This window comes from Heptranchias perlo, chromosome 23, assembly GCF_035084215.1.
Source record: "Heptranchias perlo isolate sHepPer1 chromosome 23, sHepPer1.hap1, whole genome shotgun sequence".
NCBI classification, from domain to species: domain Eukaryota; kingdom Metazoa; phylum Chordata; class Chondrichthyes; order Hexanchiformes; family Hexanchidae; genus Heptranchias; species Heptranchias perlo.
In genome coordinates, this window is record NC_090347.1 from 44,768,248 (window position 1) to 44,789,883 (window position 21,636).

Here is a 21,636-nt window from a genome sequence, read left to right on the forward strand (position 1 = left end):
TTTGGGATGTCCTGAGGTTGTGAAAGACGCTATATAAATGCAAGCTCTTTCTTTCTTCTTTGAAGGAAAGGGGAATAAAGGGATATGGGAACAGGGTGGGTATATGGGATTAGGATTACTGCTCGTGTGGAAGATAAACACCAACATGGACTGGTTGGGCTGAATGGCCTGTTTCTATGCTGTTATTTCTATGTAATTCTCTGGTGTTCCAGGGCATTGCTGTGGTCTCTTTAGAAAGGAAACCCTAGTGGAATGATACCGGTACTAAAAGATTGGGGAGAGCAAACAAGGCAAGGGAATACACAATAAATGGGAGGTATAGAGGAACAAAGGGACCTTGGAGTGCACGTCCACAGATCCCTGAAGGTAGCAGGACAGGTAGATAAGTTGGTTAAAAAGGCATATGGGATACTTTCCTTTATTAGTTGAGGCATAGAATATAAGAGCAAAGAGGTTATGCTAGAACTGTATAAAACACTAGTTAAGCCACAGCTAGAGTACTGTGTACAGTTCTGGTCACCACATTATAGGAAAGATGTGATTGCACTAGAGAGGGTACAGAGGAGATTTACGAGGATGCTGCCAGGGCTGGAGAATTTTAGCTATGAGAAAAGATTGGATAGGCTGGGGTTGTTCTCTTTGGAACAAAGGAGGCTGAGGGGAGATTTAATTGAGGTATATAAAATTATGACAGGACTAGATAGAGTGGATAGGACGTACCTATTTCCCTTAGCAGAGGGGTCAGTGATCAGGGTGCATAGATTTAAAGTAATTGGTGGAAGGATTAGAGGGGAGCTGAGGAGAAATGTTTTCACCCAGAGGGTGGTGGGGGTCTGGAACTCACTGCCTGAAAGGGTGGTAGAGGCAGAAATCCTCAACTCATTTAAAAAGTACTTGGATGTGCACCTGAAGTGCTGTAACCTACAGGGCTACGGACCAAGTGCTGGAAAGTGGGATTAAACTGGATAGCTCTTTTTTGGCCGGCACAGACACAATGGGCCGAATGGCCTCCTTCTGTGCCATAACTTTCTATGATTCTATGAAAAGGGTTAAATTACGATGACACAGAAGAAGGCCATTCGGTCCATCGTGTCTGTGCCGGCTGAAAAAGAGCTATCCAGTTTAATCCCACTTTCCAGCACTTGGTCCATAGCCCTGTAGGTTACGGCACTTCAGGTGCACATCCAGGTACTTTTTAAATGAGTTGAGGGTTTCTGCCTCTCCCACCCTTTCAGGCAGTGAGTTCCAGACCCCCACCACCCTCTGGGTGAAGAAATTTCTCCTCAATTCCCCTCTAATCCTTCTACCAATCACTTTAAATCTATGCCCCCTGGTTATTGACCTCTCTGCTAAGGGAAATAGGTCCTTCCTATCCACTCTATCTAGGCCCCTCATAATTTTGTGCACCTCAATTAAATCTCCCCTCAGCCTCCTCTGTTCCAAAGAAAACGACCCCAGCCTATCCAATCTTTCCTCATAGCTAAAATTCTCCAGTCCTGGCAACATCCTCATAAATCTCCTCTGTACCCTCTCTAGTGCAATCACATCCTTCCTGTAATGTGGTGACCAGAACTGTACGCAGTACTCTAGCTGTGGCCTACTTAGTGTTTTATACGGTTCTAGCATAACCTCCCAGCTCTTACATTCTGTGCCTTGGCTGATAAAGGAAAGTATCCCATATGTCTTTTTAACCATCTTATCTACCTGTCCTGCTACCTTCAGGGATCTGTGGACATGCATTCCAAGGTCCCTCTGTTCCTCTACACCTCTTAGTATCCTCCCATTTATTGTGTATTCCCTTGCCTTGTTTGCCCTCCCCAAATGCATTACCTCACACTTCTCCAGATTGAATTCCATTTGCCACTTTTCTGCCCACCTGACCAGTCCATTGATATCTTCCTGCAGTCTACAGCTTTCTTCCTCACTATCAACCACACGGCCAATTTTTGTATCATCTGCAAACTTCTTAATCACGCCCCCTACATTTAAGTCTAAATCATTGATATATATCACAAAAAGCAAGGGACCTCGTACTGAGCCCTGCGGAACCCCACTGGAAACAGCCTTCCAGTCACAAAAACACCCGTTGACCATTACCCTTTGCTTCCTGCCACTGAGCCAATTTTGGATCCAATTTGCCACTTTCTCTTGGATCCCATGGGCTTTTAGTTTTCTGACCAGTCTGCTATGTGGGACCTTGTCATAAGCCTTGCTAAAATCATAGACTAGGCTTGTATTCCCTTGAGTATAGAAGATTAAGGGGCGATCTGATTGAGGTGTTTAAGATGATGAAAGAAGTTGTTAGGGTAAATAGAGAGAAACTATTTCGTCTGGTGGGAGAGTCCAGAACAAGGGGGCATATCCTTAAAATTAGAGCTAGCCATTCAGAGGTGATGTCAGGAAACACTTCTTCACACAAAGGGGAGTGGAAATCTGGAACTTTCTCCCCCAAAAAGCTGTTGAGGCTGGGGGTCAATTGAAAATTTCAAAACTGAGATTGATAGATTTTTGTTAGGTAAGGGTATTAAGGGTCAGGGAACCAAGGCGGGTAAATAGAGTTAAGATACAGATCAGCCAAGATCTAATTGAATGGCGGAACAGGCTTGAGGGGCTGAATGGCCTACTCCTATGTTCCTATCTTCTTAGTAATCTGAAAACCTACCGAGGAATCTCACTGATATCAGTGGCTCTTAAGGTGGTTATTTGGATTGTCACAGCCGCATATCAAATATTTTGGAGTTCCACGGAGTAATATGAAAGGAACTGTCATGGCGAATGTGTGAAAAGACAAAAAAGAAAGAACTTGCATTTATATGGCGCCTCTCATGACCTTAGGACATCCCAAATCGCTTTACAGCCAATGAAGAACAGACAGTGTAGGAGAGGTGGATGTTTTATCTCAAATTGCGGAGTGTCTGTAGTTCAGAGGAAGTCCACACGTTGCCTTTACTGGTTCTCATAAGGCTGTTGACAAAGTGCCTTATGCGGCCTTCATGGAGAGACTGGAAACTATGGGAGTACGGGGTAAATTTTATGAATTAGTGCTCCCAGGATGGAGCGTCGCTCAACGGGAGGGCAGAGTGGACAATTGGGCATGGAGGTCCGTGTGCCCTTTCATAACGCTCCTGATTTTTCAGTCATTAATATCAATAACTATAAAATTGTGAGACTCACATATCAAGCACAATGTCCAATGCCCCCCCACCACATTGGACAGGGGCTCCACATCAGGCCTGCTAACGCATAGAATTTAGCCATACGTCACTGAATCTCAGACTTTATCCAGGGTATGTACTTTAGCTCCAAGACCCATGTAAGGGTAGGCGGGAGACTCACTGACCCTCTCTCTCGAAAGAGGAGTGAAGTGAGATCTGTCACCCATCCTATTCTTCAATGATGAAAATGTCCAAAAGTGACGTCACAAGACAAGGAGGAGCACCGAGGGATGTCAGTAAGTATTTAGTTCATTGGTTAGTGTTTTTAGTGGTTATTGTCATTAGTGGTTAATGTCTTCAGTGCTTGGTTAGTGTTTTTTAGTGGTTAGTGTTTTAATGTTAGATAAACAATAAAGTGCCTTAAAGCCAACAAACAGTTTAAGTAACAGTTAGCTAACATGGCAGGACAGCTGGGGCCTGTGGGAACTACAGAAAAACTTCCTGTGTCTTGGACAACCACATGTGCAGGAAGAGCTTAAGCTCAGAGTTTCTGAGCTTGAGGGGCGGGTGGCATCACTACAGTGCATACGGGAAGCTGAGAGTTTAGTATTTAGCACGTTTCAGGAGGTGGTCACCCCAGAACTACAGAGAGTTCAGGTGGAGGGGGAGTGGATGACCAACAGACAGACGAGGAGGAACAGGCAGGCAGTGCAGAGAGCCCCCTGGGAGTGTGGCACTCGCAAACCAGTACACTGGTGAGGGTGCTGACAATTCGAGGGAATGCAGTCAGGAGCAAATCCACGGCATCGTGGAGACTTGGCTGCACAGGGGGGAAAGGAAATGCTGCTGTTATAAGGGATTCGATAGTCAGGGGGATAGACTGGCGTTTCTGCAACTGCCGACGTGAGTCCCCCATGGTGAGTTGCCTCCCTGGTGCCAGGGTAAAGAACATCACTGAGAGGGTGCAGAACATTTTGAGGGGAGAAGAAGAACAGCCAGAAGTCGTGGTCCATGTGGGAACCAATGACATAGGAAGGAAAAGGGTTGAAGTCCTGCAGACAGAGTTTCAGGAGCTAGGGGGGGAGTTACAAAGCAGGACCTCACTGGGAGTAATCTCTGGATGACTCCCAGTGCCACGCGCTAGTGAGTATGATAAGACAGGTTGATGCACAGCTGGAGCAATGGAGCAGGAGGGAGGGCTTCAGATTCCTGGCACTGGGAGTCATTCAGAGATGACTCCCAGTGAGGTCCTGCTTTGTAACTCCCCCCCTAGCTTCTGAAACTCTGTCTGCAGGACTTCAACCCTTTTCCTTCCTATGTCATTGGGACGCAACCAACAGAGTACCCTTCGTCGTCCAGTACTTCCCCGGAGCGGAGAAACTACACCATGTTCTCCGCAGCCTTCAACATGTCATCGATGACGATGGACACCTCGCTAAGGCCATCCCCACGCCTCCACTACTCTCCTTCAAACAGCCACCCAACCTCAAACAGACCATCGTTCGCAGCAAATTACCCAGCTTTCAGGAGAACAGCGTCCACGACACCACACAACCCTGCCACGGCAACCTCTGCAAGATATGCCAGATCATCGACACAGATACCACCATCACACGAGAGGACACCACCCACCAGGTACATGGTTCATACTCCTGTGACTCGGCCAATGTTGTCTACCTCATACGTTGCAGGAAAGGATGCCCCGGAGCATGGTACATTGGCGAGACCATGCAGACACTGCGACAACGGATGAATGGACACCGCGCAACAATCGCCAGACAGGAGGGTTCCCTCTCAGTCGGGGAACACTTTAGCAGTCAAGGACATTCAGCCACCGATCTTCGGGTAAGCGTTCTCCAAGGCGGCCTTCAAGACACACAACAACGCAAAATCGTCGAGCAGAAATTGATAGCCAAGTTCCGCTCCCATGAGGATGGCCTCAACCGGGATCTTGGGTTCACGTGACGCTACACATAACCCCACCAGCAAAAGGGAAAAAAAAGTTATCTGTTTTTAATACTGTCTCTCTCTCTCTCTCTGCCATTCGGGTCTCTTTCTCTCTGTCTGTGTAATTGACACAATGTATATTCAGTGTACTGGGACGTACTGTTCTCCGTGACTGGCCTGTTTGAACGCCAACGACACCTTTTGATTGGTGTGATGGTGTCCCAGCCTAATATAAGATATGCGATTTGAGAACCTTTCACTCATTCACCTGACGAAGGGGATAATCTCCGAAAGCTTGTGATTTTAAAATAAAATTGTTGGACTATAACCTGGTGTTGTAAGATTCCTTACATTTGTCCACCCCAGTCCATCACCGGCATCTCCACATCATGAATACAGAAAGGACAGAGGAGATATAAAAAAAGCGAATAAGAGGGGTAAAGAGGGATTATGAGAATAGATTAGCGGCTAACATAGAAGGGAATCCAAAAGTCTTTTATAAACATATAAACAGTAGAAGGGTCGTCAAAGGAAGGGTGGGGCTGATTAGGGACAAAAAAGGAGATTTTCTTCTGGAGGCAGAGGGCATGGCTGAGATACTAAATGAATACTTCGCATCTGTCTTCACTAGAGAAGAGGATGCTGCCATTGTAGCAGTAAAGCAGGAAGTAGTAGTGATATTGGCTAGGATAAAAATAGATAAAGAGGAGGCACTTAAAAGATTAGCAATTCTCAAAGTAGAAAAGTCACCCGGTCCGGATGGGATACATCCTGGGTTACTGAGGGAAGTAAGGGTGGAAATTGCGGAGGCTCCGGCCACAATCTTCCAATCCTTTTTAGATATGGGGGTGGTGCCAGAGCACTGGAGGGTTGCAAATGCTACACCCCTGTTCAAAAAATGGCATAGAGAGAAACCCGGCAATTACAGGCCAGTCAGCCTAACGTCGGTGATGGGAAAACTTTTAGAGACAATAATCCAGGATAAAATTAATTGGCACTTGGAAAGTATGGGCTAATAAATGAAAGTCAGCACGGATTTGTTGAAGGAAAATCGTGTTTGACTAACTTGATTGAGTTCTTTGATGAAGTAACGGAGAGGGTTGATGAGGGTAGTGCGGTTGATGTTGTGTATATGGACTTTCAAAAGGCATTTGATAAAGTACCACATAATAGATTTGTTAACAAAATTAAAGCCCATGGGACTAAAGGGATAGTGACAGCGTGGATACAAAATTGGCTAAGGGACAGAAAGCAGAGAGTAGTGGTGAACGGTTGTTTTTCAGACTGGAGGGAAGTATACAGTGGTGTTCCCCAGGGGTCAGTATTAGGACCACTGCTTTTTTTGATATATATTAATGACTTAGATTTGGGTATAGAAGGTTTAATTTCAAAGTTTGCGGATGACGTGAAGCTCAGAAATGTAGTAAACAATGTGGAAGATAGGAACAGACTTCAGAAGAGTATAGACAGATTGGTGAAATGGGCAGACACATGGCGGACGAAATTCAACGCAGAGAAGTGTGAATTGATGCATTTTGGTAGGAAGAATGAGGAGAAGCAATATAAACTAAATGGTACAATTTTAAAGGAGGTGCAGGAACAGAGAGACCTGGGGGTGGACATACAGAAATCTTTGAAGGTGGTGGGACAAGTTGAGAAAGCTGTTAAAAAAGTATAAGGGATCCTGGGCTTTATTAATAGAGGCATAGAGTATAAAAGCAGGGAAGTTATGCTAAACCTTTATAAAACACTGATTAGGCCTCAGCTGGAGTATTGTGTTCAATTCTGGGCACCACACTTTAGGAAGGATGTCAAGGCCTTAGAGAGGGTGCAGAAGAGATTTACTAGAATGGTACCAGGGATGAGGGACTTCAGTAATTTGGATAGACTGGAGTAGCTGGGCATGTTCTCGGGCTTGTTCGCCTTAGAACAGAGAAGGTTAAGGAGAGATTTGATAGAAGTGTTCAAAGTCATGAACGGTTTTTAGAGTAAATAAGGAGAAACTGTTTCCAATGTCAGAAGGGTCGGTAACCAGAGGACACAGATTTAAGGTGATCGGCAAAAGAGCCAGAGGCGATATGAGGAAACATTTTTTTACGCAGCAAGTTGTAATGATCTGGAACGCACTGCCTGAAAGGGTAGTGGAGCAGATTCAATCATAACTTTAAACACTTGAAGGGAAAAAATTTATAGGGTATGGGGAAAGAGCAGGGGAGTGGGACTAATTGGATAGCTCTTTCAAAGGGCCGGCACAGGCACGACGGGCCGAATGGCCTCCTCCTGTGTTGTACCTGCTATGATACTATGATAAGGGATGGCCTGTTCTGGCATCCCTCAAAGTATCTGCCTTTTCACAGATGACATTGTGTAGTTGTTAGACTGAGCCTAGCCTGCTCTACTCACAATCTTGAACAAGGTTGGGCAGTGGAGGGGTATAGTATTATGGCTTTTCACAAGTCAAGAGGAGATCGCAAAGTTATTGATTGATGCAATTATTGATTCATATTGGTACCAGTGAGTACAATGCTTGCCATGATTGGCCTGTGGAAAAGCAAGGAGCTGCTGCTGAAACTCCATATCTCCAACTGATAGAACCACCAATCATTGGGCCATGCCACAGTTAGGAGAATGGTGGCAATGCACTGACAAATTTGATGCCACTCAGTACCCGCTGTCTGCCAGAGGGGCACAAATCTGCACTCGCCAGTTGTCTAAATGACCAATTAGTAACGATCCTCCTTCTCAGGGGCAGGGAATCGGGGTCTGTTTGTGGTCAATATGCCTTCTAGGTGATGCACCTGACGATGGAAGATCGGAGCCAGGTCAACCCTCTGGCAGAGGTAATTGGCACCTGAGCCCGGCAGGTCCTTAGTAATCCAGAGCACTACTGGTTCATCAATGGGCCCTGGAGGGCTAGGCCTGTCACTGGGGGCCGGGATTCTTTCCACTCAGTTTCAGAATAATCCTGCAAGTCAATATCTCAACGGGTAGGATGGTCCTAGCTGAACAGTGCTCTGTATTGGTAAACTGTGCAGATAAGCTTTAGCAATACACTTGGGAGGTCCTTAGGCCTTGCCTTGACCAACCTGCATCTAAGCTCTCTGGACTTGGGCAAGTGGGGAGTGCCTCTACGTAGAGACAGTGCGCACTCCATATAGGGCCAGCAGGAACTCTCATACTTGCCAACTGGAAAACTTGCAAAATATGACCAACAGCTTCAAAATAACTGACATAGTTTCCACCAAAAGCTGACAGCTCAACAATAGCTCTTGATATAGACATATGACACATAAAAACAAGGAGTTAGACTGAGAGTACAGCGGGTCACAGTCTTGGCACAATTAGCAGTAGTGGTAATTTAGAAATTACTGAAAGGGAGGTGTGAGGAATATTTTCTATGGGATCGTGTGCCTCCCACAAGAACATTGTGATTTTTGACACCTGATTTGGGGTATTTATTAGCATTTTGCAGACTACAATAATTGTGAATGTGAAACTTGTTATCTGCTTGGCCAAAGCTGCTCACTATTCCAGGATTATCTGGGAATGCAAAGATAACTCCCGGCTTCACTTTTCCACTACCAACCATCTACTTAAACCCCTCTCCCCTGCCCCCTCCACCCTCACCTCCAACAACAAATGCGAGGAGCTCATGGACTTCTTTGTCACGAAGGTTGAGACCATCTGTTCAGCTGCCTCTGCCGCTTCCCTCCCTTCCCCTAGCCCACCAAGCCAAACTTCCCCCAAGGGTCCCCCCTGCCCTAGCCCTGAAGTCGCATCTTTCTCTAGTTTCTCTCCTATCTCCCCTCATGCCCTCTCCAAGCTCATCTTGTCCATGAGACCCACCTCCTGCTCCCTCAACCCTATTCCCATCAAACTGCTGACCACCCAACTTCCCTTCCTGGCCCCATGTTAGCTGATATTGTTAACCTGTTCCCTCTCCTCAGGTACTGTCCCCCTCCCCTTCAAATCTGCCGTCATCATCCCCCTCCTCAAAAAACCCACCCTTGACCCCTCCGTCCTTGCTAACTACCGCCCCATCTCCAACCTCCCTTTCCTTGCCAAAGTCCTTGAACGTGACGAGGCCTCCCAAATCCGTGCCCATCTTTCCCGCAAATCCATGTTTTGAGCCCCTCCAGTCAGGGTTCCACCTCTGCCACAGCACTGAAACAGCTCTTATCGAAGTTACAAATGACATCCTATGTGACTGTGACCATGGTGAACTATCCCTCTTCATCCTTCTTGGCACAGTTGACAATCCTCCTCCAATGTCTCTCCTCTGTTGTCCAGCTGGGTGGGACTGCCTTTTCCTGGTTCCATTCCTACCTATCCAGCTGTAGCCAAAGAATCATCTGCAATGGCTTCCCTTCCCACATCTGCATTGTTACCTCTGGAGTCCCCCAAGGATCAATCCTCATCCCCTTCCAATTCTCATGCTGTCCCTCCGCAACATCATCCGAAAACACAAAGTCAGATTCCACATGTGTGCTGACGACATCCAGCTCCACCTCACCCCCACCTCTCTCGACCCCTCCACTGCCTCTGATTTGTCCCACTGCTTGTCTGACATCCAAAATTGTATGAGCATAAATATCCTCCAATTAAATACTGGGAAGACTGAAGCCATTGTCTCTGTCCCTGCCACAAAGTGGTAAGAATGTGGAATGCACTCCCACAAGGAGTAGATGAGGTAAATATCATAGATACATTTAAGGGGAAACTAGATAAACACATGGGGGAGAAAGGAATAGAAGGATATCCTGATAGGGTTAAATGAAGTACGGAGGGAGGAGGCTCATGCGGAGCATTAATGCCGGCACAGGCCAGTTGGGCTGAATGGCCTGTTTCTCTGCTGTAGTTTCGAAGTAACTCGATGTAACTCAACGTAAACTCCGTTCTCTAGCCACCGACTCCATTGTCCCCCTTGGCCACTGTCTGAGGCTGAACCAGACTGTTTGCGACTTTAGCGTTGTATTGGCCCTGAGATGAGCTTCAGACCACATATCCGCTCCATCACCAAGACCGTCTACTTCACCTCCCTAACATTGCGCATCTCCACACCTGCCTCAGCTCATCTGCTGCTGAAACCCTCATCCATGCCTTGGCTACCTCTAACTCGACTATTCTAATGCTCTCCTGGCCGGCCTCTCATTTTCCACCCTCCATAAACTTGAGCTTATCCAAAACTCTGCTGCCCATATCCTAACTCGCACCAAGTCCCGTTCTCCCATCACCCCTGTGCTCTCTGACTTACATTGGCTCCCGGTCAATTTTAAAATTCTCATCATTATGTTCAAATCCCTCCATGGCCTCGCCTCTCCCTATCTCTGTAACCTCCTCTAGCCGTTCAACCTTCTGAGATCTCTGCGCTCCTTCAATTCTGGCCTCTTGCGCATCCCCCATTTTAACCACTCCACCATTGGTGGCCGTGCCTTCAGCTGTCTAAGCCTAAGCTCTGGAATTCTCTTCTTAAAACTCTCCGCCTCTCCACCTCTCTCTCCTCCTTTAAGTCGCTTCTTAAAACCTATCTCTTTGACCAAGCTTTTGGTCACCTGTCCTAATATCTCCTCATGTGGCTCGGTGTCAAATGCCGTCTGATAACACTCCTGTGAAGCACCTTGGAACATTTTACTACGTTAAAGGCGCTATATAAATGCAAGTTGTTGTTTTGTTAGTTACATGAAAAACATCATCACTCCAACTCACTCCTTATCTTACTTCTAAATCTTGGCAATTCCATAAATACGGTGACAGAAATTATCAAATAAACCCAGTTAACACATTCACACTGGGAATATCCGCTTCATTTAAAAAAAAGCTTCACATCAATATTGAAGAAAATAGGACAACAGCCAGATAAGTCCCAGAAAGTTCCTTTTAGGGGGAAAATAGAAAGTTTTTCGAAGGTGCCATTTAGTAGCTTGTTATATATAAAACTTCTTTGGGGAGAAACACTAAATAAACACACCTGCAATTGGGACTCTCAGAAACCATCAGCTTATTAAAAAAGATTTCTGCCTTAAGTTTGTCAGCAACAAACAAAGGGAGAAAATAATATCTGTTTAGATTCTGACCAGCCATCCAGGTAATGCTGACAATCAAGTTGACTATTCTTGTGAAATGCTGACATACTGACACGTGGCTTGAAAGGCTGAGAGTTTTCATGCATGAGCTTTACCTGTGTGACTTTCTCAGTAGTTTGGTTTAGAGACTCTTATAGATGGGGATGGGCCTGCATGTACGTTAAATACGACCTAAACAACTGCACCATCTTCAGCCAGAAGTGCCGAGTGGACCAGTACAGCTACAACACTGGCATCTACCCGACAATGTGGAAAATTGCCCAGATACGTCCTGTCCACAAAAAGTAGGACAAATCCAATCCGGCCAATTATCGCCCCATCAGTCTACTCTCAATCATCAGCAAAGTGATGGAAGGTGTCGTTGACAGTGCTATCAAGCGGCACTTACTCACCGATAACCTGCTCACCGATGCTCAGTTTGGGTTCTGCCAGGTCCACTCGGCTCCAGGCCTCATTACAGCCTTGATCCAAACATGGACAAAAGAGCTGAATTCCAGAGGTGAGGTGAGAGTGACTGCTCTTGACATCAAGGCAGCATTTAACCGAGTGTGGAATCGAGGAGTCCTAGTAAAATTGAAGTCAATGTGAACCTGGGGGAAAACTTTCCAGTGGCTGGAGTCATACCTAGCACAAAGGAAGATGATAGTGGTTGTTGGAGGCCAATCATCTCAGCCCCAGGACATTGCTGCAGGAGTTCCTCAGGGCAGTGTCCTAGGCCCAACCATCTTCAGCTGCTTCATCAATGACCTTCCCTCCATCATAAGGTCAGAAATGGGGATGTTCGCTGATGATTGCACAGTGTTCAGTTCCATTCGCAACTCCTCAGATAATGAAGCAGTCCGTGCCTGCATGCAGCAAGACCTGGACAACATCCAGGTTTGGGCTGATAAGTGACAAGTAACATTCGTGCCAGACAAGTGCCAGGCAATGACTATCCCCAACAAGAGAGAGTCTAACCACTTCCCCGTGACATTCAACGGCATTACCATCACCGAATTCCCCACCATCAACATCCTGGGGGTCACCATTGACCAGAAACTTAACTGGACCAGCCATATAAATACTGTGGCTACAAGAGCAGGTCAGAGGCTGGGTATTCTGCGGTGAGTGACTCACCTCCTGACTCTCCAAAGCCTTTCCACCATCTACAATGCAGCAGTCAGGAGTGTGATGGAATACTCTCCACTTGCCTGGGTGAGTGCAGCTCCAACAACACTCAAGAAGCTCGACACCATCCAGGACAAAGCAGCTCACTTGATTGGCACCCCATCCACCACCCTAAACATTCACTCCCTTCACCACCGGTGCACTGTGGCTGCAGTGTGTACCATCCACAGGATGCACTGCAGCAGCTCGCCAAGACTTCTTCGACAGCACCTCCCAAACCCGCGACCTCTACCGCCTAGAAGGACAAGAGCAGCAGGTACATGGGAACAACATCACCTGCACGTTCCCCTCCAAGTCACACACCATCCCGACTTGGAAATATATCGCCGTTCCTTCATCGTCGCTGGGTCAAAATCCTGGAACTCCCTTCCTAACAGCACTGTGGGAGAACCTTCACCACACGGACTGCAGTGGTTCAAGAAGGCGGCTCACCACCACCTTCTCAAGGGCAATTAGGGATGGGCAATAAATGCCGGCCTTGCCAGCGACGCCTACATCCCACGAACGAATAAAAATAAATTACAGCCCCAGTTTCACACTGACCTTCTTTGTTGTCAGCTGTGGCTCAGAGGGTGGCACTCTTGTCTCTGAGTCAGAAGGTTGTGGTTTCAAGCCCCACTCCAGAAGTTTGAACACATAATTCAGGCAGATACTTCAGTGCAGCATTGAGGGAGGGGAGTGGCTGTACTGTTGGAGGTGCCGTCTTTCGGATGAGACGTTAAGCCGAGGCCCCATCTGCCCTCTCGGGTAGATGTAAAAGTATCCTGTTGCACTATTTCGAAGAAGAGCAGGAGAGTTCTCCCAGTCTCCTGGCTAATATTTATCCCTCAACGAACATCACTAAAATAGATCATCTAGTCATTTATCTCTGCTGTTTTTGGCACCTTTCTGTGCGCAAATTGGCTGCCAGGTCTCCTACATTACAACAATGACTAAACTTCAAAAGTAGTTGTGCAGGGCTTTGGGACATCCTGAGGTTGTAAATGGAAATTCTTTCTTTCTTTACAGATACAGATACAATCTACGAACACAGACCCCAAACGTTCCCTCTCTGGCCTCTATTGTTACTCGGAGTTCCCCTCAGCTCCTTCCTGGTTCCTCCGTGGCCTCCTGGATTGTTCAGGCTCTTGTTTGGATACTCCGGGTGCCTGAGCCTTGATGTTTCCACTCAGCTCTAATTGCGCTCAGGGTAAGGTCAAAAGAGAATGGGATTACTCCTGGAGTTGTTGTTTTGAGACCCTGCTTCAAGGAGTGGAACCTGCAGCCCTGGCTGTTCCAAGAAGTTCAGAGTGTTGTACCTGCATAATTTCTCCTTGGCAAAGCTGCTAGTTTCTATACTCACACTTTGAGGTGCATGGCCCTGCTCCTGGAGCATCCATTTTGTATGTTGCTCTCAGGCCTCAAAATTTTTCTGTGCTCTGCGAGATCTCCTGAGCTTGTGCCGCACAATTCCATATTTATTTCGTAAGAGATTAGACTGTTGTGTTGGACCTGCACTGTGCCTTGAGGGAGCGTCTGAATCAGGGATCAGACTTATCATGTCCCTCCCTATCTCTGTGACCTCCTCCAGCCCTACAACCCTCCGAGAACTCTGGTTTCCTCCAACTCTGGCCTCTTGTGCATCCCCCACTCCCTTCACCCCATCATTGATGGCCGTGCATTCAGCCGTCTAGGCCCTAAGCTCTGGAATTCCCTCCCTAAACCTCCCGCCTCTCTCTCCTCCTTTAAGACACTCCATAAAAACTATCGCTTTGACTAAGCTTTTGATCACCTGTCCTAATATCTCTTAACGTGGCTCGATATCAATTTTTGTTTGATAATCGCTCCTGTGAAGCATCTTGGGACGTTTTACTACATTAAGTTCACTATATAAATGCAAGTTGTTGTTGTCGTAGTAGTAGCATAACCCAACTGAATGGGAGTTTTCCACCATGTTGGGGGTATAGAGTGAATTTTCCAATTGCATGAGCATGGTGTGGAGCCTCACTCCCTGGGGGGTCGTATTAGAGAAATTGCTGGTGTGTGGCCTATTATTTACTGACCATTAATTTTAATCCCTCTCATTTGTGATACCCTCCATGCTGTGTGGGGACCTGGTGAATGCTCAGTTTTACGCACAAAGGGACAGCACAGGACTGGGTAGCCGATAGGTGCAGCGGAGAGGGAACTCCGCTCTTAGAAGTTTAGTGATGCATCACACCAGCCAGTCAATGACCTTTCTGAATGAAATTGCTAATTCATTGCCAATTAACAGCAAGTTGTGCTTAGTTGTCTATTTGGAACTGGCTGAATCTGCACAAAATCATTTTACATGAAACCCTTACTGTCAACAGAGAGTGAGGGACCCTTCATTTCATTGCTCTAAGCCCCAAGGGTGAAAGTGCTGTGCTCCAATTCACTGGGGCAGCCATTCCTTGTCTGAAATATTAATCTTAGCAATTGAAGAGCTGTTCCTACCTGGTGATATTACGGTGTTTATGGAAGCAATCTTTTGAGTGAAACCACAATATGTAGGTCTGAAAATAATGAAAAATAAGCAGCAGTTAAACATTGTCCAATGGGATTCAATAGTTGTTCTTCAATAAGTAGCTAAATTTCACCGTAGCTCCTTGAGCTCTCACGAGGCCCCTTTGTCGTTATGTGACTATTTGTAACTGTGACATAAGAAGAGGAAGTTTGAAGTTCCATCCCATCTGTGTATAGGGTTTGAATTGGATGACAGAAACGATGGAGAGCAAACCAGTCTTTGTGTGAAGTCCCAGGAAATTCTGGTCTATATTTCTCTGCTGTGCCTTGGAGATAAGGACACAATTTCCCTGTGCCGAGTTAGGATGGCTCAGATTTTGGGAGTTCTGCTATTGCCTCAAGTGCCCCTGGCTTAGGGAAAAAAAAATCAGGCATGTTTCCCAGACCTGGTGCCTATCCCATGATCGCCAGCTGGAATGTGTGGTCAGCTTGCTGCGGTAATCGCCACTCCTCAATAGCCTGTTGACATTTGCTAACTGGGGTCACATCTGAGCAGTGGCCTCTTGGGCAATCCAGTGCAACATTGTGAGTGCCAAACCTCAGAAAGAGTCAGCAACTGCAGGAGAGGACATGCAGGAAAGGGGTGAAAAAGAGTTTTTACATTTAATATAGCATAACTTTTCCTGGTGGATATCCTTCTAGCTACACACATTAGATCAAAATACCTCAGCTGATAAATTGTTATCACACTTGTCTTCTGCACAAAGAAAGGAAAAATGATTGTCACCAGGTTAGACTGGAATCTTGGAGCAGTTTATAGTTTGGATAAACTGGGTGAACGTGACAGTCACATCCATCAATCCAATCACCAACTCATCCAATCATTATCAACCCAAACACCAAACCATCCAATCATCATCAACCCAATCACCAACTCATCCAATCATTATCAACCCAAACACCAAACCATCCAATCATCATCAACCCAATCACCAACTCATCCAATCATCATCAACCCAATCACCAACTCATCCAATCATTATCAACCCAAACACCAAACCATCCAATCATCATCAACCCAATCACCAACTCATCCAATCATCATCAACCCAATCACCAACTCATCCAATCATCATCAACCCAAACACCAAACCATCCAATCATCATCAACCCAATCACCAACTCATCCAATCATCATCAACCCAATCACCAACTCATCCAATCATCATCAACCCAATCACCAACTCATCCAATCATTATCAACCCAAACACCAAACCATCCAATCATCATCAACCCAATCACCAACTCATCCAATCATCATCAACCCAATCACCAAACCATTCAATCATCATCAACCCAATCACCAAACCATCCAATCATCATCAACCCAATCACCAAAACATCCAATCATCATCAACCAAATCACTAAACCATCCAATCATTATCAACTCAAACACCAACTCATCCAATTATCGTAAGGGCATAAGAAATAGGATCGGGAGTAGGCCACACGGCCCCTCGAGCCTGCTGTGCCATTCACTAAGATCCTCAGCTCCACTTTCCTGCCCTATCCCAAAGTCCTTGATTCCCTTCGTGTCCAAAAATCTATCGATCTCAGTCTTGAATATATTCAACGACTCAGCATCCACAGCCCTCTAGGGTAGAGAATTCCAAAGATTCAAAACCCTCTGAGCAAAGAAATTTTTCCTCACCTCAGTCCTAAATGACTGACCCCTTATCTTGAGATAATGTCCCCTAGTTCTAGACTCTCCAGCCAGGGGAAACAGCCTCTCAGAATCTACTCTGTCAAGCCCTCTATGAATGTTATATGTATCAATGAGATCACTTCTCATTCTTCGAAACACCAGAGAATATAAACCCATTTTACTCAATCTCTCCTCATTGGATAACCCTCTCATCCTAGGAATCAATCTCGTGAACCTTCGTTGCACCACCTCTAAGGCAAGTATATCCTTCCTTAGGTAAGGAGACCAAAACTGTACACAGTACTCCAGGTGTGGTCTCACCAGCGCCCTATATAATTGCAGCAAGACCTCCTTACTCTTATACTCAAACCCTCTTGTAATAAAGGCTAACATACCATTTGCCTTCCTAATTGCTTGCTGTACCTGCCTGTTAACTTTCTGTGATTCATGTACAAGGACACCCAACTCCCTCTGAATACCAACATTTCTTAGTCTCTCACCTTTTAAAAAATATTCTGCTTTCCTGTTCTTTCTACCGAAGTGGATAACCTCACATTTCCCCACATTATACTCCATCTGCCACCTTCTTGCCCACTCACTTAACCTGTATATATCCCTTTGCAGACTCTTTGTGTCCTCCTCACAGCTTAGTTTCCCACCTAGCTTTGTATCATCAGCAATTTTGGATACATTACACTTGGTCCCTTCATCTAAGTCATTAATATAGATTGTAAACAGCCAAAGCCCAAGCACTGATCCTTGCAGCACCCCACTAGTTACAACCTGCCAACCTGAAAATAACCCGTTTATTCCTACTCTCTGTTTTCTGTCCGTTACCCAATCATCAATCCATGCTAATATATTACCCCCAATCCCATGAGCCCTAATCCTGTGTAACAACCGTTTATGTGGCACCTTAGCGAATGCCTTTTGAAAATCCAAATATACTACATCCACTGGTTCCCCCTTATCAATCCTGCCAGTTACGCCCTCAAAAAACTCTAATAGATTTGTCAAACATGATTTCCCTTTCATAAAACCGTGTTGACACTGCCTAATCATATTATGATTTTCTAAGTGCCCTGTTACTACATCCTTAATAATAAATTCTAACATTTTCCCTACTACTGATGTCAGGCTAACTGGCCTGTAGTCCCTTGTTTTCTCTCTCCCTCCTTTCTTGAATAGCGGGGTTACATTTGCTACCTTCCAATCCACGGAGACCATTCTAGAATCTAGGGAATTCTGGAAGATCAAAACCAATGCATCCACTATCTTTGCAGATGCCACTTTTAAACTCCTCCTACAATCTCTTTTTACATTTCTAGTTTACTCTCATATTCTATTTTCTCCCTCTCGACCAATTTTTTGGTCATCCTTTGCTGGTTTCTAAAACCCTCCCAATCCAATCATCATCAATCCAACCACTAAACCAACCAATCATCATTAACCCAAACACCAACTCATCCAATCATCATTAACTCAAACACCAACCCATCCAATCATCACTGATATAGGCCATCAGGTCCAGGGGATTTGTTGGCTTTTAGTCCCATTAATTTCTCCAGTACTTTTTCTTTACTAATCTTAATTACTTTAAGTTCCTCAATCTCATTAGACTCTTGGTTCCCCACTATTTCTGGTATGTTTTTTGTGTTTTCTACTGTGAAAACAGATACAAAATATTTGTTTAATGTCTCTCCCATTTCCTTATTCTCCATTATAATTTCTCCTGTCTCAGCCTCGCTAATCTCTTCCTTTATACATACTTGTAGAAGCTCTTACAATCTCTTCTTACATTTCTAGTTTACTCTCATATTCTATTTTCTCCCTCTCTACCAATTTTTTTGGTCATCCTTTGCTGGTTTCTAAAACCCTCCCAATCCAATCATCATCAAGCCAACCACTAAACCGTCCAATCATCATCAACCCAAACAGCAACCCATCCAATCATCATTAACCCAATGACTAACCCATCCAATCATCATCAACCCAAACACCAATCCATCCAATTATCATCAACCCAATGACTAACCCATCCAATCATCATCAACCCAAACACCAATCCATCCAATCATCATCAACCCAAACACCAACCCATCCAATTATCATCAACCCAATGACTAACCCATCCAATCATCATCAACCCAAACACCAATCCATCCAATCATCATCAACCCAAACACCAATCCATCCAATCATCATCAACCCAAACACCAACTCATCCAATCATCATCAACCCAAACACCAACCATCCAATCAGCATCAACCCAATGACTAACCCCTCCAATTATCATCATGGAGCACTAATACTCCAATACCTTTCATAATTCGATGTAACATTACACATTTGTTTCAAGTGTTCAATTTACATTGTTAACATCAAAGAATATAAAATTCTTCAACCTGAATCTGTACCACAATTTGTCTTGTGAAACATTGGCCAGTTACATTAGATGCTGAAAAGGAGTGATAATCTTGGGGAATATTTTAATGTAAAGTAGTCTGCCAGTTGTCTAATTAATAAATATATATATGTATGTGTTTACAAAAATATTATTTGTCAAGTGAAAAGAATGTTTGACAGCTGCATGGCTAACAGCCACAAGAAACGTTCTACTGGGAGTTGGAGGGGAGCCCATGAGAATGAAGCAGCAGTCTAGTGGGAGTTGGAGGGGAGCCCATGAGAATGAAGCAGCAGTCTAGTGGGAGTTGGAGGGGAGCCCATGAGAATGAAGCAGCAGTCTAGTGGGAGTTGGAGGGGAGCCCATGAGAATGAAGCAGCAGTCTAGTGGGAGTTGGAGGGGAGCCCATGAGAATGAAGCAGCAGTCTAGTGGGAGTTGGAGGGGAGCCCATGAGAATGAAGCAGCAGTCTAGTGGGAGTTGGAGGGGAGCCCATGAGAATGAAGCAGCAGTCTAGTGGGAGTTGGAGGGGAGCCCATGAGAATGAAGCAGCAGTCTAGTGGGAGTTGGAGGGGAGCCCATGAGAATGAAGCAGCAGTCTAGTGGGAGTTGGAGGGGAGCCCATGAGAATGAAGCAGCAGTCTAGTGGGAGTTGGAGGGGAGCCCATGAGAATGAAGCAGCAGTCTAGTGGGAGTTGGAGGGGAGCCCATGAGAATGAAGCAGCAGTCTAGTGGGAGTTGGAGGGGAGCCCATGAGAATGAAGCAGCAGTCTAGTGGGAGTTGGAGGGGAGCCCATGAGAATGAAGCAGCAGTCTACTGGGAGTTGGAGGGGAGCCCATGAGAATGAAGCAGCAGTCTACTGGGAGTTGGAGGGGAGCCCATGAGAATGAAGCAGCAGTCTACTGGGAGTTGGAGGGGAGCCCATGAGAATGAAGCAGCAGTCTACTGGGAGTTGGAGGGGAGCCCATGAGAATGAAGCAGCAGTCTACTGGGAGTTGGAGGGGAGCCCATGAGAATGAAGCAGCAGTCTACTGGGAGTTGGAGGGGAGCCCATGAGAATGAAGCAGCAGTCGAGTGGTCGAACACTGTCAATGAAACTGGTAAGAGCCTCACCTGTGTGCTGAAGAAAATCGCTTCCACAATGGGGTAAACTACCTTCACCAAAGAGGCACCGTCCTTGTACTGAAGGTGGTATCCAGTCTTGAAAACATCTAGCACGACACTGCAGACCCCAAACAGCAATATGGCCCCTGAAATCAGACCGAGACCATGAATTATTTATACAGTGTCGGCAGGGAGAATAGCCAGACATACCTTCACCTTGTGAAGCCCCGACAACAGCATTTTTCTGTTAGGAAGGAAGTAACTTGTATTTCTAAAGCGCATTTCACATCCTTAGGACATCCCAAAGAGCTTTACAGCCAATGAACTGTAGTGCAGTCACTGTTGTAATGTAGGAAACATTTGTGCACAGTAAGATCCCACAAACAGCAATGAAGTAAATGAGCGGATCATCAGTTTTAGTTGGTTGAGGGATAAATATTGGCCAAGGCACTGGAAGAACTCCATTGCTTTCTTTGTAATAGTGTCACGGGATCTTTTATGTCCACCTGTGAAGGCAGACAGAGCCTCGGTTTAACGTCTCATCCAAAAGACGGGACCTCCGACATCCCAGAGCTCCCTCAGTACTGCACTGGAATGTCAGCCCGGATCAAGTGCTGAAATCTCTGAGTGGGACTATGAACTGACTCTGAGGCGAGAGTGCAACCACTGAGCCACAGCATGGCATTAACCAACCTTGTGGCCTTCCTGAGATTGCCAGGTTACCAGTGCAAATTAATGGGCAGTCAAGTTCATTATGAACTGGATTAAGGCTTCCCCGACCAATCTCACACAGCATCCTCACAGCTGACGGGGCATTTGCATTCCATTTGGTGGGCTGGATTTGAACCCAGGACAAAGAGGTGAAGACTCCTCCCTGAAATGCACTCACTCACTTCTCAGCTGCTTGTTTCAGAATGGCAGAGATTTAGGAGCAGGACACCCGCCCACCATCTCAGCTTGGAGATACTGCCTGGTACAGGAGACCAAGAAAATTAAAATCACCCAAATAAGGAAGGAGTCTCACCTAAACAAAAGCAAATTCAATTTGGGATAGCAGATTGGGGATGACAAGGCATTCTGAGCCCTGGACCATGGTTTGGATCAATGGAAGACAGTCTATATGTCTAAACAGCTAATTTAAATCCGGGCCGCACCAATCTCCGCATTTTAAACTGCGAAAGCTTTACAAACAAAATATATTTACTCACCCCTTAGCCAGATGGCGCCAGCGTGCAGGTCAAAGTGAAGGACAGAGCGGGCAGCAGACTGGTGATACATCATCCAGCCGACGGTCAGGGCACTGAGTGTCATCAGAAGGATCAGGACGTGACTCCCCTGCACCGCCATGCGGTTGAAGATGGCACTCAGGACGAAAGCAGCTCCCAGAAACACGACGTTCACAGCCAGGAGCCCGGACAAGAATTTGCTGCTTTTCTCAGCTGCCATTGGATTCTTGCAAGCTCCCTCGTTTTCTGGCCCCCTTGTGAAGTTTTCCAAAATCAGCTTTTTGGGGAGGCTTGCTTGAATCCCAGCAACGATTGTTTCCCCTTCCACTCTTTCCGCCATATTCCGAGTTCTCTGAGTTCAGGCTCAGCTCGTGTC

General features: G+C 45.9%; 1 protein-coding gene across 1 annotated transcript in view; it reads right to left on the reverse strand.

Moving 5' to 3' along the window:
- LOC137341422 (proton channel OTOP3-like) overlaps positions 1 to 21,600 on the reverse strand; it is a 40,826-nt gene extending 19,226 nt beyond the window's left edge. The window contains exons 1-3 of the mRNA XM_068004535.1: positions 21,243 to 21,600; positions 20,044 to 20,180; positions 14,810 to 14,868 (exon numbers count right to left, since the gene is read on the reverse strand). Of these exons, the coding sequence (XP_067860636.1) occupies positions 14,810 to 14,868; positions 20,044 to 20,180; positions 21,243 to 21,600 (554 nt within the window). The remainder of the gene's footprint in view (positions 1 to 14,809; positions 14,869 to 20,043; positions 20,181 to 21,242) is intronic.
- Positions 21,601 to 21,636: the final 36 nt, after the last annotated feature.